Consider the following 25,274-nt stretch of genomic DNA (forward strand, 5'->3'; position numbering starts at 1 on the left):
GGGGTTTCCTGTGTTATAACTGCAATCTTGTAGTGGAGAATTTCTTGTTTTCCAAGCTGTGATATTAAAACTTAACAAAGTTTGCTTTGAAAAAACAGCTAGCCTTTATTACCACAAAACTGCATGCAGTATCTGGCAGAATTTTGGAGAGAGAACAGTGCCTATAAACTGCTGACTCTATCCCAAGACCGCGCCAGCTTCTAGAATCAGTTACATAGTTATACGTTTTTCTTATCAGTGTACATGTTCAATTAGTAATACAAGCAGCAATACATCATCAATTGTATAAGGATTCGGTGACCTCTGAGAACTCTTTGTCTCATCAATAATATTATCTTGCCCTTTGAGGGGACAAGAAGGTTCTGTGATCCCTGATCATGTCTTGTTTCCTGATGTAATAAAAATTTCTGTGACTCCCTCATCTGACCTTATCTAATTTCCTGTATGTTATCTCAGGGTATATGGAGTCAACCATATCAAGACAGACTGAGGTCAGTCATTTGGCCTTCTCGGGTCTTAGTCATGACTTAGGTGATTCAGAGTCAGTTTTACAGGGGTCTGGCCTTTTGGAATAGCTTGGTCAGCTTTCCTTTATTTTATACCAAGTACTTGACCATTTTTCCCCATTATGCACTGCTTCATTCATACACATTCCCTCCTTTTGTCTTATCATGACAACTAACTGAACAGGTATATCCATGACTCGATTAGTAATGCATTTACACAAGCAACCAAGCAATCCTATCCCAAGTAACAGTAATAATAGCAAAATAAAAGCCTTAAAGATCCAATCGAATCATCCATGACCCAGCTATCCTAACCAACCTGGTGGGTTATACTCATGAAATTCACAGCCAACCTCTTGAATTTGAGCAGCCTGTTTCTTAATATGTTCAGCCAGGATGGTGATATTTTCAGATGTTTCTGGGATATAAGTGCAGCATTCCTGACCTATAATAGCAGACGTGCCTCCCTGTGAGGCTAACAGATAATCTAAAGCCAGTCGATTTTGTAATGCCACAGTCCGGACAGCACCAGCTCAGCCGAGATCTCGGCCAGTGCCTGTCCAGTTGTCCTGGCTTCTGCCGCTGTTACGTTTGTCAGTTGTTCCATTATAGGCCATAAAATCATCAGCCAATGTCATCCAGGGTGTTTGGGAAGTATGTGCCCACAAGCTATTAGAGGTTATATTCCATACTTTAGACCAATCAAGAACAAACATACCCTTGTTAGATAGATTTGCTATTGGTCCTTGCCACTCAGCTGTAAGGTTGCATCTACTTTGCCCCATCAACTTTCCTTTCTCTGATTTACTAAAACATAGGGAACCTCGCACATCATTCAAGGGGATGACAAGGGAGGGTGGAAGCAAGGCATGAGTATAAGCAGGCTGGTACCAGGTTGAAAACCTAATCATTTCATAGCCAGCCAGTTTCCATTCTATCATATCTCCCCCGATCCCTGTCGGGTTTTGACATAGAATCCATTCAACTGTTTCTGCTATATAGGATGGGAGGGATTGGAGAGGTATTCCTTCCCACGAATGGATGGGGATGTGGCTACAAACCCAACAGTTGCTTATATTCAATTTTTCAACACACATATATGACATATATATATAAGTATTAGCGTGCAGTCTTTGGTAACTTTTTTTTACTACCATGTGTCCAATAAGTCCAAATAGTCCACAAAGTCCGAAAAATATAATGAAGATCTTCATCCTGTGTTCGTATCTGGGTTGGAGACAATCTTCTTGTAATCAGACAAGTGTAGCCAACTTGAACGTCCCTCAAGTTTGATGGAAGTCGATGTGGTCAGTAGTAGTTGAAAAGGTCCGCTCCAGCGTTGTCCTAATTTCTTCCTATCCCAGGTCTTTACCAATACGTAATCTCCAGGTTCGACCACGGGGTATTGAGAGGTAGCTGTCCCTGCTGTCTGTGGGAGATGTGCCTGTTTCATCTGTGAGTGGAGAAACTTCAGAGAAAGTGTTAATTGCTTCAAATAATTCTCCATCTGTTCACCCATCACATGGAGGTCTAATCCCTCTCGGGGATTTTCGTGGGCATCCCAGGCAGTCCTCATTGGCCGATCATAGACTATCTCTGCAGCTGGCAGTCCGGTCCGCGAATAGGGAGTCACCTGCATGTGAGACAATGTCAAGGGCAATACCCTCAGCCAATTTAATCCACTTTCTTCAGTCAGTTTAGGTAATTTTTCTTTAAAAGTCCCATTAGCCCTTTCCACAATTCCCACTGCCTGCGGATGATATGCGCAGTGCAGTTGTTGTTTGATTGTGAGTACTTTGCATAATTCTGTATTATGTGATAATTCTGTGACCGTGTGCAGTTCCAGTCACCATTTGATACAAAGGATATAGAGTCAGGGGAGAGAGTGTAGAGAAGATTTACGGAGATGATTCCAGAAATGAGTGGGTGGACATCTCAGGAAAGGATTAACCGGCTGGGTCTCTGCTCTCGGGAAAACAGAAGGCTGAGAGTTGATCTAATCTGAAGACTTTAAAATTATGAAAGGTTTTTTATAGACAGACACATTGAGAGTGTCCCTCTTGTGGTAAGAGCCTATCCAGTGGCCATCAATACAAGAAACCCAATGGGGAATTCATGAGAAATCTCTTCACCCAAAGAGTGATGAGAATGTGGAGCTCGCTGCCACAGGGAGTGGCTGAACTGAAGAGTATAGTTTAAGGGGAAGATAGACAAGCAAATGAGGGAGAGGGAATAGAGTTAAAATGGTTGAATTAGATGAGGAATGATGGGAAGAGGCTCAAGTGGAACATAAATACCAGGATCAACTGGATGGGCCGGATGGACAGTTCCTGTGTCCTTTTTCCTGTGTTTCCTGATTCTCCCTCTCTCTCTGATTCACTCTCTCATTCTCTCTGCCTGAGCTTTCTGTATCTCTCATTCACTCCCTCACTCACTCTGAGATGCTAGCCCTCTCTCTCTCTCTCTCTCTCTCATTTTGTCCCACTCTCTCACGTTCTCTCTCTCCAATGCTCACTTTTCCCTCTCCCTGATTCACTCAGTCTCTCTGTTTCTCTCTCTAACAGAACTAAAGTCTCACTCCCAGGTTGCTGTTACTGTCGGGATTGTGGTCGGGGTCCTCGTGCTCATCGCTCTCATCATTGTGGCTGTCGTCATCTACAAGAAGAAAGGTAGGAATTGGAGGGAAAATAGCAGCTCCTCACTGCGGGGGGAGGGATTCTGGGAGAGTATTCCAGGGTGGGGGTGGCTCAGGCTGTGGGTCTCAGATTGGTGTTGTGGGTGTGGGGGGGGGCGGAGCACAGAGTGGGTGGAACATCCCCAGGGTTGGGATGGGAGAGTAGGGGGCTCATGATAAAGGGGGAGTGTCTGTGAATTGTGGGAAGAGTCTCAGATTGCGGATTGGAGTTCAGGGTATCTGTGACGGTTTCAGGTCAGAGTAATGGTCCAGGGTCAGAGTGGGAGTGAGGGTCTCAGGTTGTGGTGGGAGTGAAGGTTCAGAATTTGGTTGTAGGGACTCAGTACGAGTGAGAGTTCCAGCCTCTGCCTCTGATTTTCTCTCCGTCTCATCACTCACTGAACATTCCTTGTTTTACAGGGAGAGGGAAGAGCGACAACAGTCCTGCAAACGGTAAGGTGATCATCAAACACCGTGTGTGTGAGCGAGAGTTTACTTGTGTGTGTCACCGTCAGTATGTGTGTGAGAACCTCTTTCTTTCTCCATGTTTCTCTTTGTCTCTCTCATTTTCTCTTTACCACATGCACAGTTTCTCTCTCTGATAATGAACAGTTTTTAATGCCTCCTCTTCCTTTAACAGCTTCTGTTAAAGGGGATTCCTCACCTAGCTCCTTCATGCATTCCTTAGGTATGAACTGTATTGATAAGTATTGGGAGCTGATCCTTCTAACTGGGATATTCCCGTTGGATTTAACTGTACAATCTGATGGGTGGGATGTGAGCTCAGTGTCTGTCTCTCGCTGTATAGTCACTAAAGAGCAGCTCATCCAATCCAACACTGAGCTTTGAGACTGGCCTTCTGGAGATGGCTGCTCCTGTACAGTCTGAGGGTGGAGACATTGTGGGTATTGAGGTGTCGAAACATCACAGCCCCGCCAGTCTCTGCTAAGATACTCGGTTTCCTTAACGAATTTGTAACGCTCGATCTTTCATTGAAGTTGGTCACTGAGCTGTGCCGCTCCCACAGGATTTAATATCAGTCGTGTTTTGAGATGATTCTGATCATTCGCTGGATGTTTGGGTTGTGAAGTAGAATTTCAGAGTTAAGCTGGCGTTTGGGGGTCTGTCGGGTTTAGCTGGCGTTTGGGGGTCTGATGGGTTTAGCTGGTGTTTGGGGGTCTGATGGGTTTAGCTGGTGTTTTGGGGCTCTGATGGGTTTAGCTGGTGTTTGGGTCTCTGATGGGGTTAGCTGGTGTTTGGGGGTCTGATGGGGTTAGCTGGTGTTTGGGGCTCTGATGGGTTTAGCTGGTGTTTGGGGGTCTGATGGGGTTAGCTGGTGTTTGGGGGTCTGATGGGGTTAGCTGGTGTTTGGGGCTCTGATGGGTTTAGCTGGTGTTTGGGGCTCTGATGGGTTTAGCTGGCGTTTGGGGCTCTGATGGGTTTCGCTGGTGTTTGGGGCTCTGATGGGTTTAGCTGGTGTTTGGGTCTCTGATGGGTTTAGCTGGTGTTTGGGTCTCTGATGGGTTTAGGTGGTGTTTGGGGGTCTGATGGGGTTAGCTGGTGTTTGGGGGTCTGATGGGTTTAGCTGGTGTTTGGGTCTCTGATGGGTTTAGCTGGTGTTTGGGGCTCTGATGGGTTTAGCTGGTGTTGTGTGGATGGAATGTTCAATCGTAGAAAATTTATAATTGAGAGCGAGGCCATTCAGCCCATCGTAATCCTGCCTGTTGATGAAGAACTCTCCAGCCTAATCTCACCTTCCTGTACTCAGTCTGTAGCTCTGTTGATCAATACTCTTCATCTTGACATCCAAGAATTGATTCAATGTGGTGAGAGTTTCTGCCTCTACCATCCTTTCAGACAGTGAGTCCCGGATCCCTACCACCCTCTGGGTGAAAAACTCCTTCCTCATTTCCCCCTCTGATCTTTCTCCCAATTATTTTAAATCTGTGCCCCTGGTTTTTGACCCTCTGCTAAGGTAAATGTGTCATCTCTATTTACATTGGCTCCTCATAATTATATCCACCATGGGGACCTTGTCTAAAGCATTTTTAAAATCTCCCTTGACCACATCCACCCCACTGCCCTCATCAACCCTCCTTCACATCTCCTTCAAATTTTAATTCAGCTGAGCCTGAATGAAGGTTTGTGCTGTTCCTCAAAATTGGTTCCAATAATTCTTCCAACACTGAAGTTACACTAACTGGGGTATAATTACTCAGATTACCTTTTCTTCCCTTTTCAATCCATGGTGTAATGTTGGCAGTCCTTTAATCTCCTTCCACACTCCTGTAGCCCGGGATGGATGATTCTGATGCTCAGAGCCTCGTGAATGTCCTCCCTTGCTTCTTTTAACCAGGAGATTTATCTACTTTGAAAACTCTAAAATCTGTTAATCCATCCTCTGTTACAATGTTTATTTGATTCAGTAATTCACATTCTTCTTCCTTAACAGCAATATCAGCATTGCTCCCTGTTACCCAAAGACAGTGGGAATGTATTTATTCACAATCTCACCACATTCTCCACCCTCTCACACAGACTATCTTATTGGTCTGCAACAGACCCTACCCTTTCCTTCTCCTTTTCTCTTCATGTACTTAGAGAACATCCTTGGAGGTTGCTTGATATTTTCATGCCCTCACTTTACTTTCCTGGTTCCCTTTTGATTTCACTCCGACGCTGTCTGTCCTATTCCAGATTTCTGCAGTATTAGGTGTTCGGGGTCTGATAGATTTTGCTACTGGTATATGTGGGAGTTGGGTGGATCTGATGGATTTTGTTGTGGGTGTTCCAGCTCTGCTGGGTTTGCCTCAATCTATAGCGATGTATTTCTCTCTCATCTTCAGTGTCCCATTTGTAATCCAGGGATACCAGTCCTGAGATCAGTGGCACAGTGGATGCGAGAATCTGGGAAAATTTCATTGAAATGACAGTGATGGACTGATTTAAACACTACATATGTGACTCTCTGTGAATGGAAGTGTGGCAATAGTTTATTAGAAATTGCTCCATTTGGAGCTGCACTTTTGAAGCTATTCTGATCTGACCTGTTTATTCTGCACAGATTCTGGAGTAATAAGTCTCACAAGACTAAGCTGAAGTCCAAGGGATTTATCTGGAATTACATGCTTCAGTAGCGCTGCTCCTTCACCAGGCGATTATTGTTTACCCTGCACTGATTCTAAAGGTTATGGGTTGTCAGGCATTGCTCTATCAGGAGCTACACTGTTTAAGGTATTCTGACTGCCCTGTGTTGTGGGGCTTTTTGGTAATCAGGCTTTTCAAGTTGTTACAACATTTTTCCCTTGACATAACCAAACCAAGTCTCACATCTATGCCAGCTATATAGCAAGCATCCCAGAAAGCCAGCCATTGTACAGAATTCAGAATTGCACAAGTAGTTATACTTGTGGACATGATTACAAGTAACTAACATACCAATCAAGGTATGGGAGTTATCACTATCCACTCACAACTATTAGAACATAGAACATTACAGCGCAGAACAGGCCCTTCGGCCCACGATGTTGCGCCGACCAGTTAAACAAAAAACAATGACCCACTAACCTAAACCAATCCCTTTTCGTCCATAAACCTATCCACAGATCTCTTAAACGCCCCCAAACTAGGCACATTTACAACTGCAGCAGGCAGGGCATTCCAATCCCTCACCACCCTCTGGGTAAAGAACCTACCCCTGACATCTGTCCTATAACTACCCCCCCTTAATTTAAAGCCATGCCCCCTCGTGCTAGATTTCTCCATCAGAGGAAAAAGGCTATCACTATCCACCCTATCTAAACCTCTAATCATCTTATATGTTTCAATAAGATCCCCTCTTAGCCGCCTTCTTTCCAGCGAAAACAACCCCAAATCCCTCAGCCTCTCCTCATAGGATCTCCCCTCCATACCAGGCAACATTCTGGTAAACCTCCTCTGCACCCTCTCCAAAGCCTCCACATCCTTCCTGTCATGTGAGGACCAGAACTGCACACAGTACTCCAAGTGCGGCCGCACCAGAGTTGTGTACAGTTGCAACATAATGCTACGACTCCTAAATTCAATCCCCCTACCAATAAACGCCAAGACACCGTATGCCTTCTTAACAACCTTATCCACTTGATTCCCAACTTTCAGGGATCTATGTACACATACACCTAGATCCCTCTGCTCCTCCACACTATTCAAAGTCCTCCCGTTAGCCCTATACTCAACACATCTGTTATTCCTACCAAAGTGAATCACCTCACACTTCTCCGCATTAAACTCCATCTGCCACCTCTCGGCCCAGCTCTGCAACCTGTCTAAGTCTTCCTGCAAACTATGACACCCTTCCTCACAATCTACCACACCTCCGACTTTGGTGTCATCAGCAAATTTACTAATCCACCCAACTATACCCTCATCCAGATCATTAATAAAAATTACAAACAGCAGTGGCCCCAAAACAGATCCCTGAGGCACACCACTTGTAACCGAACTCCATGATGAATATTTACCATCAACCACCACCCTCTGTCTCCTATCCGCTAGCCAATTCCTGATCCAATTCCCTAGATCACCCCCAATCCCATACATCTGCATTTTCTGCAGAAGCCTACCATGGTGAACCTTATCAAACGCCTTACTAAAATCCATATACACCACGTCCACTGCCTTACCCCCATCCACCTCTTTGGTCACTTTCTCAAAAAACTCAATAAGGTTAGTAAGGCATGACCTACCCGCCACAAAACCATGCTGACTATCTCCAATCAATTCATTACTCTCCAAATAACTATAAATCCTATCCCTAATAATTTTTTCCAAAACCTTGCCCACAACAGAAGTGAGACTCACCGGTCTATAATTCCCAGGGCAGTCTTTGTTCCCCTTCTTAAACAATGGGACAACATTCGCTAACCTCCAATCTTCTGGTACTATACCAGAGGCCAACGACGACCTGAAGATCAGAGCCAGAGGCTCTGCAATCACTTCTCTTGCCTCCCAGAGAATCCTGGGGTAAATCCCATCCGGACCAGGGGACTTATCTATTTTCAGACCCTCCAGAATATCCAGCACATCCTCCTTATCAACTGTAACACTGTCAATTCTACTCCCCTGCAACCCAGTGTCCTCCTCAGCTATATCCATGTCCCCCTGCGTGAACACCGAAGAGAAATATTGGTTCAATGCTTCACCAATCTCCTCCGGTTCCACACATAACTTCCCTCTGCCGTCTATAACTGGCCCTAATCTTGCCCTAACCAACCTTCTGTTCTTGACATACCTATGGAACGCCTTAGGATTCTCCTTAACCCTATCAGCCAAAGTCTTCTCATGTCCTCTTTTAGCCCTTCTTAGCTCACTCTTCAACTCCCTCCTAGCCAATCTAAAGCTTTCTAGTGCACTACCCGAGCCCTCACGTCTCATCCGAACATAAGCCTCCTTTTTCTTTTTAACCAACGAATCAACTTTTTTGGTGCACCACGGTTCCCTAGCCCTACCAATTCCTCCTTGCCTGACAGGGACATACCTATCACAGACTCGCAGTAGCTGCTCCTTGAAAAAACTCCACATTTCGGACGTTCCCAGTCCCTGTAATCTCCTAGTCCAACCTATGTTTCCTAATTCTCTCCTAATAGCCTCATAATTACCCTTCCCCCAGCTAAAACCACTGGCCCGAGGTTCATGCCTATCCCTTTCCATCACTAAGGTGAACGTAACCGAATTGTGGTCACTATCACCAAAATGCACACCAACTTCCAAGACTAGCACCTGGTCTGGCTCATTTCCCAGCACCAAATCCAATATAGCCTCACCTCTAGTTGGCCTATCTACATACTGAGTCAAAAAACCTTCCTGCACGCTTTGTACAAAAACTGACCCCTCTAACGAGCTAGAGCTATAACAATTCCAATCAATATTAGTAAAGTTAAAATCCCCCATAACAATTACCCTATTACTTTCACTCCTAACCAGGATCATCTCCGCAATCCTTTCCTCAACCTCTCTAGAACTTTTAGGAGGTCTATAAAAGACTCCCAACAGGGTGACCTCTCCTCTCCTATTTCTAATCTCCGCCCATACTACCTCAACAGACAAGTCCTCATCAAACCTCCTCTCTGACACTGTGATACAATCCCTGACCAATAATGCTACCCCTCCCCCCCTTCTACCTCCTTCTCTACTCCGACTAAAACATTTGAACCCCGGGACCTGCAGCATCCATTCCTGCCCCTGCTCTATCCATGTCTCTGAAATGGCCACAACATCGAAGTCCCAGGTACTGATCCACGCTGCAAGTTCATCCACTTTATTGCGAATACTCCTCGCATTGAAGTATACACATTTCAAACCCTGCTCCACCCCACCCCTGCGATGCCGTGCAATGCAGTCCCCATCTATGCCCCCCTCACTTTCAACCCCTCTACTCAGGATCCCTCCCCCCCCCTCCGAATCAGTTTAAACTTCCCTGCATGGCCTTAGCAAATTTACCCCCCAGGATATTGGTCCCCCTCTGATTCAGGTGTAGACCATCACTCTTATAGAGGTCCCACCTTCCCCAGAACGAGCCCCAATTGCTCAAGTACCTGAACCCCTCCCTCCTGCACCATCCCCTCAGCCACGAGTTCAAACTTTCCCTCTCTCTATTCCTCTCTAAACTATCTCATGGCACAGGCAAGAGTCCGGAGATAACCACTCTATCAGTCTTGGCCTTTAGCTTCCACCCCAACTCCATAAATCTCTGCTTAATATCCCCTTCCCTTAACCTCCCTATGTCATGTGTCCCCACATGAACAATAACTTAGGGTTGATCTCCCCCTCCCCTAAGAGTCCTGAATACCCTTTCAGATACATCCCGGACCCCAGCCCCTGGTAGGCAACACACCAGCCCCGAGTCCCTACCATTACTTCCGACCCTCCTATCTGTCCCCTTAACTGTGGAGTCCCCAATCACGAGGCACAATCGTTTACAGCCCCTAATCACCTGAGCTTTTATACTAGGCTCACCCCCAGAGACCTGCTCCCTTTGACTATCGCCAGTTGATCCCTCAACTGTAGCGTCCAGGACCGAAAACCTATTTTGGAGGGGAACCGCCCCAGGGGATTGTCCCCCCGATTGCTTCTTTCCCCTCTTCCTGGCAGTGACCCAAGACTCACTTCCAGGAGTGACTATTTCCTTATAACTCTTATCGATTTCCACCTCCGCCTCCCGAATTATGCGGAGTTCCTCTAACTCCACCTCCAGCTCCTTTACACTCTCCTCCAGAAGCTGCAATCTAACACACTTCCTACAAGTAAAATCCCCTGAAACACTACTAGATTCCCTCACCACATACATCCCACAGGAAATGCAGCTTACTGCCTGAACTGCCATCCCTGAAGCAATTACCAGCAGAAAAATAAATTAAAAAAAACAACAAACTTCCCCACACTTATAATTAAGTTAGAGGAGGTTGATTAAGGTTGATTAAGGTTACAACATGCATATGATACAAATGTTAAACACCAATCACCACCATTGCATGCCTGTTTAATTATGTGACACGATTGTGCCTTTAAGACTTAGAATATTTAAATCATCTCTCTGCAGTTTGTAAGCAGCTTTTTTTTGCTGTATTTGCCAACTTTTGTTCTAAGGTGTCATTATTTTGCTGTTTAAATGGTTCAAATGGGGTTTTGTTCATTTTTAATCTGGGCCTACTGTGATGTCCTGGAGCTTTATGAGTTTACAACGTTTTTCAATTGTGAGAGGAAAAAATGCTTGATAGGTCAGATGATAAGAGTTATTTCACTTTTGGTTTGGGCTGCTGGCTACTTTTTTAGTTAGAAGATGTTTGGACTTCAAACTGAAAGGAAGTATTTCCGTGCCTCTCTCCGTTATTAGACATTCTGCTGTGTTGGAAGCAGTTTTTCTTGCCTTCCTGGAATGAAAACTGTGCTGTCAGTGGTTTGCTGGTTATTAGCCTGATGCTAGCAGTGGCTTTATCTCTACCTCAATGTCTGTTGGAAGTTATAAGGCTGAGATGCCAGAGTTTCAATGCTATCCAAAGGACTAATTCACAACAGGCATGACTGAGCTGCAAACCACATGGGTGTTCTTATTTTCTGTGCTAAACGTGAAGTTGATGTATGTTTTTAAAGATGCTTCTTACATTGGAAGGTGTATTTAGTTGTTAAAGTTTATACACTAACATGGTACTGTTTTTCTTGCCCGTAATAGTAAAGGTTATTGCTAATATTCATTCTATTTGTGAACTGTATTCTTAAATAAATTTTTATTGAGAAACGCTCCCGTGTAGGTCATTTAAATCATAGCTGAAGTGAAACATTTCATGCTTTTTCTCGCCAAACTCAAAATGTAAAACATGGTTCAAGCTGACTTCATAAAATACCTTGGAGTTTCTGACCTGGGTTATAACAATTATAATATCCAGTTAGCATGAACATTCAATCATATCAGCTGATCTAATAGAGGCAGCATAGTGGGGCAGCATGGTGGCACTGTTGGGCAACACGGTGGCACAGTGGTTAGCATTGCTGCCTCACAGCATCAAGGACCAGGGTTCAATTCCAGCCAGACACTTGTCTGTGTGGAGTTTGCACATTCTCCTAGTGGCCGTGTGGCCTTCCTCCGGATGCTCCGGTTTCCACCCACAGTCCAAAGATGTGTGAGTTAGATTGGCCATGATAAATTGACCCTAGTGACAGGGGCATTAGCAGCGTAAACATGTGGGTTACAAGAATAGGGTCTGAGTGGGATTGTGGTCAGTGCAGACTCGATGGACCGAATGGCATCCTACCTGTAAGGATTCTATGATTCTATGAATTCATGTTGTCACAAGTTACCTATAACATCCTATCTTGTGTCTGGGTTTGGAGATATCAAATACCTCTCCCATCTCCAGATGTCTAATTAAATGAACTCTTTCAGTTTAGTAGTCTTTGTTAATAAATGAACCTCTATTCTAGGCTTACCTTCCTTGTGCCGAGGCCTTGACGCTTACCTGGGTAAGCTTTAACAGAGACTGTGGTTTCCCTAATAGCAGCTTATGTATGATTATTAACACTTTCACTCTGTTTATCCTGTCTAGGGAGGTGACCTTACCTTTGTGCCCCACTGGCTGATGGTCAGGGTGAGCCGGTAATATGGTGAGCAAGTCGAGAAATCAGGTTCACGCCCAATTTCTCCCCTCTCATGATCTTACCCACACCAGACATCCGGCAAGGTCAGCCTCACGTCCATTTCCAGTGCAAGGCTGAATAAATCATTCAAATAAAATTTACATACTTTTTGTATTGAATTACAAGTCTGGGACGTTATCATCTGGGTTCACTTACCTCTGTGGCCTCACCAGGAGATTTTCTCTCCAGTGAGAATCACAGCTGGCCCCTACCAATAGGGAACTAGATGTAATGGCCTCGCTGGTAGAAATAGAGGCCTTGTGGCTCCCTGCGAGGGATAACTGACAGGGAGGGTGCCCCTTGTGCAATGCCAGTCTAGCACCCTGGCACTGTCAACTGACTATCAGGCTACACCACGAAGGCGGGGCCTGAGGGGGCAGGCCTATTGGGGAGGGGCCAGACCGGGACGGCCAACTGGTGCTGGTGGGCAGGAGGGAACCACTGTGCTCTGTGTGACAGTGATCAGTGTGGGAGGGAGGGTCATGCTCTGGGCTGGCTATGGCAGGGGTCGGAGGGGTGGGGTGGGAGGTGGTGTTGGGCTGGCTATTGTGTTGGGAGTGTCATGGTAGGCCACTGGTCCCCAACGTAGCTGGGGACGGGGTGCTGTGTTTAGGCCAGAGAGGCTGGCTGAGAACAGCAGAGGCTGAGTGACAGTCCTCTCTGCTCCCACAGCAGAGGGACCATTGCAAGGTCAGAAATGCACATCAAGAGGTGGTAACAGACGGTGGTGGGAATATTTGGTGGATATATGTATATGGACTTTCAAAAAATACCACATGGGATTATAAGTGAAGATAAAATCAGTTCTTTGCACATCTCTTTAGCTGGATCACAATGATCTTTTACCATTCCAGCCTCTCATTCCAGATTCAGATCTGGAAGATGCAGGAAGGTGACCTTTGTGTTCCTATCCAGTTCCACCTCCCCAAGCAGTCATTCCTGATTTTGATAACCCATCACACCTCAAGGTGTATGATACATGCCCGGTACTTCCACATGGAGTTTGGGCTGCTGACAGTGTAGAGGTTTTGTCACTGGATAGGAATCCAGAGACACAGGATAAAGCTCTGGGAACCTGGATTGAATCCCATTATGGTAGAGGATGGAAATTGAACTCAATAAAAAATGAAGTCTACTGATGACCATGAAGCCATTGCCGACTGTTGTAAAAACCCATCTTGTTCACTAATGTCCTTGAAGGAAGGAAATCTGCCGTCCTTCCCTGGTCTGCCCTACATGTGACTCCAGACCCACAGCAATGCGGTTGTCTCTTAAATGTCTACGGAAATGAATCAGCAGGATCAAGGTGAAGACTGTGCAATATTCATGCACACATTTCATCTGCATCACTGTAACCTTGTTTCACTGCTGCATCCACTTCGACAGAACTGCCTTGGGCTTTGCACATCATTGGGGTGAGAGGCGGTGGGAGAGTAGGGGAGTAGGATAAAGGGTACGAAACAAAAATTAAAGTTCCTAGTTTATTTATTAGTGTCACAAGTAGACATATGTTAACGTTGCAATGAAGCTTACTGTGAAAATCCTCTGGTGCCTGTTCAGTTTCATTAAGCGAAAATTCAGCATTTCCAGTGCACCTCAGCAGCACAACCTTCAGAACGTGGGAGGAAACATGATCACCCGGACAAAACCCACACCAACATGGGGAGAATATGCAGTCTCAGCACAGGCAGTTGCCCATGTCGGGAATCCAGGTCCCTGGCACTGTGAGGCAGGTGTGCTAACCACTGCGCCTATACACTGTCCTCTATACAAGGGCACAAACATCACCAAGAGTAAGTCAGCAAATTACCAGTCTAAACTATTTTCCTTTCTGTAAAATATATCTCAATACCAGATTACACCCATGATGATGCTCAGATGTGTGTATTGTGTATGCTTCCTAACACTACATCTCTCTATCAAAGACTCTCCCTGGACAAACATCCCATTATTTTCCATTCTATCTCAACTGGGAGCCGTGGATAATATTGACAATTAAACATAATTTTTTTGACATTGAATTTGATTTCTGACACTAACATGTTTGCTCCTTCGGTGACATATCATTATTTAAGTAGAAGATTAAATGATACTTACATGTTTCAAATCATCTCTAATTGAGACAGTCCCATGTATCGTTTACTTCTTAACATTCATAGAAAGGAGATAAAGTGTATTTTAAATTCCAGCAAATTTCTCTTTAAGCATTTTAAGATATTAATTCACATGTAATGAATTTGTGAATTCCAATTTCTTCTGCCCTTTTTTCATGTTTCTTTAAGTGAGTGCTATGGGGCAGCACCAAGGACCCAAGTTCGATTCCCAGCTTGGGTCACTGCCTGTGTGGAATCTGCACGTCCTGCCCGCGTCTGTGTGGGTTTCTACCCACAGTCCAAAAGATGTGCTGGTTCGGTACATTGACCATGCTAAATCCTCCCTTAGCAGCAGGTGCCTGAGTGTGGCGACTAGAGATTTTCACAGTAAGTTAATTGCAGTGTTAATGTAAGCCGAGTTGTGACACTGATCAAATACTTAAACAAAAACTCCATTGTATAGTGTGCTCAAGTCAAGATCTCCCATTCCCAAGCACTCTGTCTTGACAAATCATAAATATCTTCGAAATATCAAAGCCTTTGTACAAACTGGTATCTGCGGTTAAGTTTCCAATTCTTGTAGCTGTTGGAAATATTGTTACACTTTGCAGTATTGGACACAATTGTTACCTGTGCGGATGTGTGTGAGTTTATGAAACAGAAAAGGGTCATCCTGCTCAGAGCTGAATGGGTTAATTCTAAATTAAAACATGTTTCGTGAAAGAATTCACTGTCACTGTGATTTCAAAAAGAGACTGGGTTAAATGTTCTCAGAGTAATGGCGGTTTCAGCAGAACAAAAATATTTCTTCAAGTCTTGTGGATTCACCAATTCAAACTGGATATTTCCGAATAAAATCCTGGGAGCAAATTGGATTAGAAGATAAAGTCCCAATTGTTCCCCAGGGTGATTTTTATGAAGATTTTAAATACAAGAATAATCCACCAACAATCACCTTAAATTCCGCTCCTCAATTCGAAATAACACCGTCAAAATCTAAGAAAGGACTCCACTCTGACAGATGTGGATTTGTATCTGGATTAGAAATCCACATGTTTCACCCGTTTCAATAGAGTTTCATTGTAGCGGTAACAAGTTTTCAGTTTCAAAACTTTTAAACTGTTCTCCCCCTTTAGACCTAACCATTTTCAGGAGAACACATCAGAGTTGGAGCCGGTCTGAAGGAACAGCAATGCAGAGCATTCACACAGCCTTTCCTCATTCACTAACAGGACATTTACACACACACATCTGTACACACAATTTTTTCTCACATCACTTCAAGTTTCACTCTGGATCTTTTCAACCTTACAAACGTAGCACGTGCCTTTTAAAAGGGGATAAAATAAATTCCATCACATCTTCTTTCTTCACTAATGTCTGTTGTTGAAATGAGGGGAAAACCGCGTTTCACAAATAACAGAAAAGGAAACATTGAAGATTGTTACATTGAAACAACAGAGGGCGGAGTTTCCAACAGAGTGTGTTTCAATTCCAAAACTTCTCCAAACTTCTTCAACTTAAAAAGTAAAACTTGTTTTATTTTCTCAATTCTGGGGACACAATCTGAAATTCCTTTCACTCACTCTCATTTCTATTTCACTGTAATTTTCCTGTTTAATTTCTCCCACCCGGAAACCGAGGATCCGCTTCAGTCCCGGTTTTGATTTGAAACTTATTTGAACTTTCTCTTTTTCCGACAACAGTCAATCCCGCAGCTCGTTTTCCATCATCTCAATGGCATTGCCCCAGGTCTGTCTCCCCGCGGTTACAATCCGGACAACAGCATCAAACTGCCTCAGTTCACCCACAATTTTCCAACTTCAACACAGAATTCACAGAACATCAACAATCTCCCCCTCCCCTCCCCTCTCCCTCTCTTCAGTTGTTGTCTGAATAAACTCAACCATCGATCAACCATAGAATCCTCGTTGTGCAGAAGGAGGCCGGTTCGGCCCATCGAGTCACTTTTGCCCAGGAGCTGAGTTACTCTCCACCAAATTCCCAGCCTCTGACCCACTCTTGCAGCGACAGTGTTTAATTCCTTTTTTCGAACCTGCTTCTGATATTCCACCAACCAGACATCAACATCCCATTTCTGAAAAGCAGCGAGATCCATTTCTTCATCCTGATTCAATAATCTAATCTTTGGTCTCACATCTCCGTGATCTCTCACTATTCGTTTCTTCCTGTCGACTTTCTCCCAAACATTCCAATTTCCCAACTCTGATCCAAGCATCCAATCATCAAATACTGTTTCATTGTGCACCAACTTACAATTCAACTCTGTCTTATTAAATATTCAGTTTTTCAAATCAATTCCTTCCTGAACAAACACAGTAACTGCTCAAACACGGCTCAGCAAGCTGAGGCCTATTGTTATCGTAATTGGTTCAATGGTACAAGGTTTAATATAAGCAGCGACACAGCTCACACACTGAGAGGGACAGTATCAGTACAGGACACAGCTCACACACCGAGAGAGACAGTATCAGTGCAGGACACAGCTCACACACTGAGAGGGACAGTATCAGTACAGCACACAGCTCACACGCTGAGAGAGACAGTATCAGTACAGGACACAGCTTACACACTGAGAGGGACAGTATCAGTACAGGACACAGCTCACACACTGAGAGAGACAGTATCAGTACAGGACACAGCTCACACACTGAGAGGGACAGTATCAGTACAGGACACAGCTCACACAATGAGAGAGACAGTATCAGTACAGGACACAGCTCACACAATGAGAGGGACAGTATCAGTACAGGACACAGCTCACACACTGAGAGGGACAGTATCAGTACAGGACACAGCTCACACACTGAGAGGGACAGTATCAGTACAGGACACAGCTCACACAATGAGAGAGACAGTATCAGTACAGGACACAGCTCACACAATGAGAGGGACAGTATCAGTACAGGACACAGCTCACACACTGAGAGGGACAGTATCAGTACAGGACACAGCTCACACACTGAGAGGGACAGTATCAGTACAGAACACAGCTCACACACTGTGAGGGACAGTATCAGTACAGGACACAGCTCACACACTGAGAGGGACAGAATCACAGAGCTACTAATAATGCTGATCCCTCTGTGTGCAGTGATTTCCGCTGTTGATAGAGTGTGAGGAGGGAGTGCTGGGGTTAGATATTAACCCCCAGTCAGTCAAGGCTATGATGGATAGCAGCAGGAATGGACCATTCGGCCTCGTGAGATTGTCCCTGATTCACCACAATCATAGTTGATCTTCTGCCTCATCTCCATTTTCACTTCTATCATCTGTAAACCTCCATTCGCTGAGATACCACAAATCTGTCTATCTTCAATATATTCTGTAATGATGCATCCACAACACTCTGGGATAGAGAATCTCAAAGATTCACAATCCTTTCAGTGAAGAAATTTCTCCCCAAACATCTGAAATGCTTGACCCCTTATCCTGAGGCTTTGCCCCCATGTTATATTCCTGACCAACAGAAAGAATCTGTCAGTATCCGCCCTATCGAGCCCTGTCAGGCTGTAACATGTGTAACATAAACAGGGCCTAGTTTTATGGCTGATGAAATTGGCTATCCTAAATTAAAGAATTGGGCATATTAAAAATCACACACAGTCAAACCTCAGGAAGGCCAGTTGTACAATACACAAACCTGTCTGGGCCTGACTCATCAACCTCCTATCAAAGGTCGTTGCACCCTACTGATACTTCGCAGGAGATCATTGCACCCCATTGAAATGCACCAGCCTATTGTTAGAAGCCCAGGTAGGGCCAGACTTTCTGTCACCAAGAGTTCCTGCAGTTGGCTTAATCTGATAACAGGTTACATGTAAGCAGCAGCATGGAGATGGACACCTGAGGGCGGACCCTGGTGTCCTGTCAGGCAGACATCAAGAAACCCACTGGGTATTGGAACCCCCTCCTGGGACCTCATTGGTCAGAAGCCAGAGAAGTTTCTGGAAAGGCAAGCAGGCAGGGGATAAAGGAACACACTTGCAGACACCAGCAGTGAAGACTCGCGAAGAGTTGATGAAGGAGGTGATCCTTGACCATTCGGAAGGCTGACCAGAGAAGAAGGAAGGAAGGAGCTGCCATCGAGACTCACCTTCGTGATGACAGACCAGAGGGACTCAGAGAATCGAGCCTGCAGTTTTAACAAAACCAACTTTGTGGGTAGTATATCTGATTTTGGGGTATCCTCTTGTTTTATGTCGGTAGTTTAAGGGTTAGTAGTGTTATTGCTAATAAACTTGTTGAACCTTTACTTGTGTTTGTCCTTTGTCCATCTTGCAAATAAGGGCACCGGGGTAAAACTGTGAGCAAACTGGTTGAAAGGATCGGAGATTTTAAAATGACAACACATGTTTCAGTGAGATTACTTCTCATTTTTCTCAACTCCAATGAATAAATCCCTAACCTGCTCAACTTTCCCTTATAAAACAAATCCCAATCATTCCAACTAAACCTTCCCTGTACAACTGAAAGAAAAAACTCTACACAGAATCGCAAGTGTCAGCAATGGCGTTTACATCTGTAGCGAGAATTCTTTATTCTGTTCTCTAATCCCTTTGCAATAAACACCAAAGTACAATCTGTTTTCCTGATTGTGGCACAGTGGCACATTGGTTAGTGCTGCTGGGTCACAGAGCCCAGAACCCGGATTCAATTCCGGCCTTGGGTATCAGTTGCACATTTTCCCTGTGTCTGCGTGGGCTTCGTCCGGGTACTCCAGTTTCTTCCCACAGATCAGGTGGATTGGCCATGCTAAATTGCCCCTAAATGTCCTGGGACATGTAAATTGGGGCGGGAGGGATTCGCTGGCTAAATATATGGGATTGCAGGGAAAGGGTCTCTGTATGATGCTCTGCCGGAGCGTGCATGCAGACTTGCTCGCCCAATGGTCTCTTTCTGCAGTGCTGGGATTCTATGATTTCACCTGGAGGAATTTCTGTGTTCCTTGCAGAGTTTACACAAGTCCCTCATTTTAATAAAAATGTTCTCATTTTCTATCCGTGCCAGCAAAGTTGAATAGCCCCATAGTTCTGTTCTCTGCCACATACGGGCCATTCTGATGCTTTCCCACCATGTGAAACAGGAAGGCACATTTCACCTCCAAGACACAATCATTGTGCAATGTGCATTCACTGAGTCCACAGACAAAACTGTCTGCCTTCATTCCACCTGAATTAATAAGTAAATAAATGTGGCCTGCTCTCAGAAATAGCCGTACACAAAATCAGTTATTACAAAAAGCATTTCTGTCTGAAATCTGCAGAGATTGCAACAGGTCAGAGAGGCTGAGTGTGACATTAATACTGTGCTTGTCTCTGATACATTATCACTGAGAAATGAGACTACATCTTCTGTCTCCCACTCGAAGTTTTCTGGGTAAAGAAACAGACTTTACAAGCTTTCCTGGAACCAATATTTTGCTTGAACATCTGTGTCTCACAAGCAGAACTCATTCTGACTCTGTCTCTCACTCAACCCTCTCATTATTTCTCCCTTGTTCGGTATAACAAAGTGGGATGCTGTTACTGAAGGATGGGCATGGTTCAATTTCAAGGCCTTCTAGCAGGCTGGGTCCAGCAGAGTGACATCTGTTCGACTGGTTTGAATGTGCAGAAGGCCATATTGTTTTGGCAGGGGACATAATGTGACCCCCGCCCCCACTTTGAATCACGTTACACTCCATCGGTCACCTTGCAGTCCATTCAACTTGTCCAAATGTCCTTGCAGCTCTCTCTGTCCTCCACACAATATGTATTTGATAAAAACTCAGAAAATCAGAACAGCAGAAGGCCATTCGGCCCTTCAAACCGGTTCTGCCATTCATTATGATCGTGGCTGATCTTCCAATTTAATAGCCTGATCCTGCCTTCCCCCCATATTTTTTGATTCACGGTGCCCAAGTGCTATATTGAACTGCTACTTGAATATATACCATGTTTTGGCCTCAACTGCTTGCTGTGATAGTGAATTCCATCGGCTGAACACTCTCTGGGTGAAGAAATTTCTCCTTATCTCAGTCTTCAATGGCTCTCCCCACATAATTACACTATGATCCCTGGCTTTGGACTCCCCTGTCATTGGGAACATCTTTCCAGAATCCACCCTGTCCATCGCGGTTAGAATTGTATAGGTTTCCATGAGATCCCCTTCTTTCTTTTAAACTCGAGCCAATTACAATCCAGACTGACTCAGTCTCTCCTCAGTTCCACCTGGCTTTATAGCTTTGTGACGAGGATGCAGAGATCCTTCAGGATGACCTGGACCTGTTGAGTGAGTGGGCAAATCGATGTCAAATTTAGATGCATTACACTCGGCCTCTTGGCCTGAGTCATGAATGTAGATTATAAACTGGCTGGAGTCCCAGCATTGATCCTGTTGACACTCCACTAGTCACAGCTGGCCAGCTTGAAAATGTCTCATCCTCTGTTCATATAAAAATATTACCCTCAACTGCTGAGCACTTGCAAAGGACAAACAGATTGGGTCTTTATACACAGATGTGGTTTAGGACGAGACAGAGCAGATGCAAGGAGGATATTTCCAATGGTGGGGGAGTCCTGAACCAGGAGTCACAGTCTGAGGATTCAGGGTGGAGGTGAGGAGACATTTCTTCACCCAAAGAGTGGTGAGCCTGTGGAATTCATTACCTTAGAAAGTAGCTGATACCAGGGCATTGAATGTATTCAAGAGGCAACTGGATATCGCACTTAGGGCAAATGGGATCAAAGGTTATGGAGAAAAGGCAAGATTAGGCTATTGAATTGGATGATCAGCCATGATTGTAATGAATGGTGGAGCAGGCTTGAAAGGTCAAATCACCACCTCCTTCTCCTATCTTCTATATTTCTGTGTTTGTGTGAACCAATTCTTCCTGTTTCAGCTTTGCAAGTCCAAAATGCAGACAGGATACACTCAAATGAGGAATCTCTGCCAGCAGGTTATGAACCAGACACAACTTGAGGCAAGGCAGAGGGAGAATCAGGTTGCGTCACTTACATTGTCCAACTTTTTGCCCAAAGAGGTTCATGCAGAAACAGTGCAGAAGAGGCCATTCAGCCCATTGAACTTGCACCAACAACAATCCCACCCAGATCCTATTCCTGTAACCCCACACATATACCCTGTTAATCCCTCTGATACTAAGGGGCAATTTAGCATCGCTAATCCACTAACCAGCACATCTCTGGACTGTGGGAGGAAACCGGAGCACCCAGTGGAAACCCGCGCAGACACAATCAGTCACCCAAATTGAATCTGGGTCTCTGGCACTGTGAGGCAGCAGTGCTAACCACTTTGCCACCATGGCACCCCATTCAATTCAAACAAGCAGTTTCTCCCTGCTCTGTGATTTCCAGAACAAAGCTAGACTTTGTTTTTCAGTTTTATTACCCATCAATTAAAGTGATTCCAGTTCAAAACAAGCAAAAAACTCTTCCTCGATTACCATACAAGTCAGGTCAAGGCAGGCTGGCTCCCAGTCCAACGAGTATTTATGGCCCTCTTTACAGAACAAAACTCCAAGTCAGTATCAACTTTCTGGGCAATGCAATGTCTTTCCATGTTTTGTGAAAGATATGCGTAGCCCAAACATTGAATTGTCTCAGTGTCATTCAGAAGTCCCTTCTCTCCAATAATATTCCAGTAAATCTCCTCTGCACCCTCTTGAATACATTGATATTCTTCCTAAAACACTGTGACCAGAGGTGGGGTCAATTCTCCAGCTGAGATCTAATCAATATTTTATCAATGTTCAGTGAGACCTCCTTGATTTTGTACTGATACTGGAGATGATGGGGTTGGCCTGTAAAGGGAGACTAAATAGACTGGGTCTGTACTTGTTGGAGTTTAGAAGGCTGAAGGGGGATCTTATAGAGACGTATAAGATAATGAAGGGGATAGATAGGGTAGAAGTAGAGAGATTCTTCCCGCTTAGAAAGGATAGCAGGACTCGAGGGCACAGCCTCAAGACGGGGGGTGGGGGGGGGGGGGTGGGGGGGGGGGGGGTGGGGGGGGGAGGGGTGCAGTTTAGATCAGAGTTGAGGAGGAACTTCTTCACTCAGAGGGTGGTGAATCTCTGGAATTCTCTGCCCGTTGAAGTGGTGGAGGCTACCTCGCTGAATATATTTAAGTCACGGGTAGATAGGTTAATGATAGACAAGGGAATTAAGGGTTATGGGGAGAAAGCAGGAAAGTGGAACTGATCCACTTCAGATCAGTCATGATCTTATTGAATGGCGGGGCAGGCTCGAAGGGCTAGATAGCCTACTCCTGCTCCTATTTCTTATGTTCTTATGTACTCTGTGCCTCTATTTATAAAGAAATGGGGTCCATCTGCTTCTTTCATAGTCTTATTATGTGATGTGGAGATGCCAGCATTGGACTGGGGTAAACACATTAAGAAGTCCCACAACACCAAGTTAAAGTCCAACAGGTTTATTTGGTAGCGAATACCACTGCTCCTTCATGGAAGTTCTGTTCACAAACAGGGCAGAAAAGACACAAATTCAATTTACAGAATACTGATTGGAATGCGAATCATTACAACTAATCAAGTCTTAAAAGGTACAGACAATGTGAGTAGAGAACTCATGAAGCACAGGTTAAGGAGATGTGTACTGTTTCCAGAGTGGACTGGTCGGCGCAACATCGTGGGCTGAAGGGCCTGTTCTGCGCTGTAGTGTTCTATGTTCTACGTTCTATGTTCTATGGACAGTTACTGAGATTTTGCAAGCCAAGGCAAGTTGTGGGGGTTGCAGATAGTGTGACATGAACCCAAGATCCCGGTTGAGGCTGTCCTCATGTGTGCGGAACTTGGCTACCAGTCTCTGCTCACCGACTCTGTGCTGTCGTGTGTCGTGAATGCCACCTTGGAGAACACTTACCTGGAGATCAGAGGCCGAATGCCTCACACTCACTCAGGTCTCTCTGTTCCTACAATCCCTTTATAACTGTACCATTCAGTTTACATTACCTCTGTACATTCTTCTGTTCAAACTGCAGCACTTAAAATACTTCACTGGATTGTATTTCACCTGCCCTGTGTCTGCCCATTTCACCAGTCTGTCTAATGGAACATTGATTGTATCTGGATGGTGGACAAAGTGATGGAAGTGAAGTTTCAGTTTCACAGAGTCTTTGTTCAGACCCTGTTTGGAGTCATTGTGTTCAGTTCTGGACACCGCACCTCAGGAAGGGGAGATTGGTCTTGGAGAGGGTTCCGATCACCAGAATAATAAAAGGAGGTTAAATGAAAGGGGTTTTAATCTCCCAGAGTTTATCGGATTGGACAGTTCTCAACATTGAGGCAGATTCTCAACCTGTTTTTTTCTATTCTGCCGGAGACTGATGACTCACTGAATCTCTTTATTCTGATTGGTTCAGTCCTATTTTGCGTCCAATCAGATTGAGGCTCAGTGTGGACAGGAAAAGACAGAAGGAGTGAGTTGAGAAAATGGCCTTTCTTTGAAAAAGAGTTTCCTCCAAATGTTTCTCCAACATGAGGGAAGCAGCAATGATTGGACTGATAGTGCTGGTCCTTCTGTGTGGAGAGGTGTCTGCAGGTGAGTGATGGGGTGTGAGAGGGGCAATGCCAGGCTGGGTACTGGGGTATTAACCCTGGGTCAGTGAGTGATGGGGTGTGAGAGGGGCAATGCCAGGCTGGGTACTGGGGTATTAACCCTGGGTCAGTGAGTGATGGGGTGTGAGAGGGGCAATGCCAGGCTGGGTACTGGGGTATTAACCCTGGGTCAGTGAGTGATGGGGTGTGAGAGGGGCAATGCCAGGCTGGGTGGAGGTTTTGCTCTCGGTTTGGAATCAGTGTTTTGGGGTTCATGCCCTGATCTGTGTGTGTGTGTGAGGGTGTTGGTGTTTTTAGGGTGTATATCCTGAATTCTCTCTCTCTCTATTTCAGGCTCTCACTCTCTCCGGTATTTCCTCACGGGAATGACTCGGATCCCGGGTCTCCCGGAGCTTGTGCTTGTCGGTTCTGTGGACGGTGTCCAGTTTGTTATGTACGACAGTGATCGGAGGGAGCTGATCCCCCGGGAGCAGTGGATGGTGGAGAGCGAGGGTCCGGCAGCCTGGGAGAGGAAGAAGATGCTCGCACAGGAGGCGGAGACGGATTTTAAAGTTGCTATTCCGATCTACATGTCCCAGACCAACCAGACAGGAGGTGAGTGCTCACTCTCCCAGCACCCGGGGATCCAGGTGGGAATGAGGAGAAACCCAGAGTGGATCAGGAACCGGGAGCCAGAGGCTGATTGGCTGCGATTGGAGATGTGACAGGAAATGTGATTGGCTGTGAATGTGTGCAGGGATTGAGGCTGGCTCTGATTGGCTGTGAGGGGGGGGGCGCGGGGGGAGGGGAACGTGTAGTTGATGTTGATTGGCTGGTGGGATGAGATCACCCAGTGAGACTGGTTCTGATTGGCGGTGTGTGAGTGAGTCTCATGGGATTGTCTCTGATTGGCTGTTTGTGTTTCTGATCCACAGGGATCCATGTCCTCCAGCTGATGACTGGCTGTGACCTAAGGGATGATGGGACCACGAGTGGATTCAACCAGTATGGGTGGGACGGACATGATTACATCAGCTTTGACAAGGATCGCATGGTGTGGGTGACCCCGGTGTCCTGGGGGGAGATCATCAAAAACAGGGCCGACCGGGACACTGGCAACATTCAGCAATGGAAACATTACCTGGAGGTGGAGTGTATCGAGTGGCTGAGAAAATACCTGGAGTACGGACAGAGAGAATTGAGAGTCGGTGAGTGAGGGGGGAGTGAGAGTCGGCGAGTGAGGGGGGAGTGAG

General features: G+C 45.3%; 2 protein-coding genes across 3 annotated transcripts in view; both read left to right on the forward strand.

The window, feature by feature from the left end:
• The window catches only part of LOC145348141 (class I histocompatibility antigen, F10 alpha chain-like), an 86,170-nt gene that overhangs the window by 43,967 nt on the left and 16,929 nt on the right, over window positions 1-25,274 (forward strand). Inside the window, exon 5 of one of the 2 annotated variants that reach the window (XM_080196304.1) lies at window positions 3,091-3,175. In XM_080196304.1, coding sequence (XP_080052430.1) covers window positions 3,091-3,175 — 85 coding nt within the window. Of the gene's footprint in view, window positions 1-3,070; window positions 3,176-25,274 lie in introns of both variants that reach the window. The other variant, XM_080196303.1, reaches the window with a different exon arrangement.
• LOC145348140 (class I histocompatibility antigen, F10 alpha chain-like) overlaps window positions 23,902-25,274 on the forward strand; it is a 43,625-nt gene continuing 42,252 nt past the window's right edge. Inside the window, exons 1-3 of the mRNA XM_080196302.1 lie at window positions 23,902-24,025; window positions 24,376-24,636; window positions 24,957-25,229. Coding sequence (XP_080052428.1) covers window positions 23,962-24,025; window positions 24,376-24,636; window positions 24,957-25,229 — 598 coding nt within the window. The 5' untranslated portion in view covers window positions 23,902-23,961. The remainder of the gene's footprint in view (window positions 24,026-24,375; window positions 24,637-24,956; window positions 25,230-25,274) is intronic.

The sequence above is a fragment of the Carcharhinus amblyrhynchos genome, chromosome 9, assembly GCF_965287045.1.
Source record: "Carcharhinus amblyrhynchos chromosome 9, sCarAmb.v2.hapA, whole genome shotgun sequence".
Classification (NCBI taxonomy): domain Eukaryota; kingdom Metazoa; phylum Chordata; class Chondrichthyes; order Carcharhiniformes; family Carcharhinidae; genus Carcharhinus; species Carcharhinus amblyrhynchos.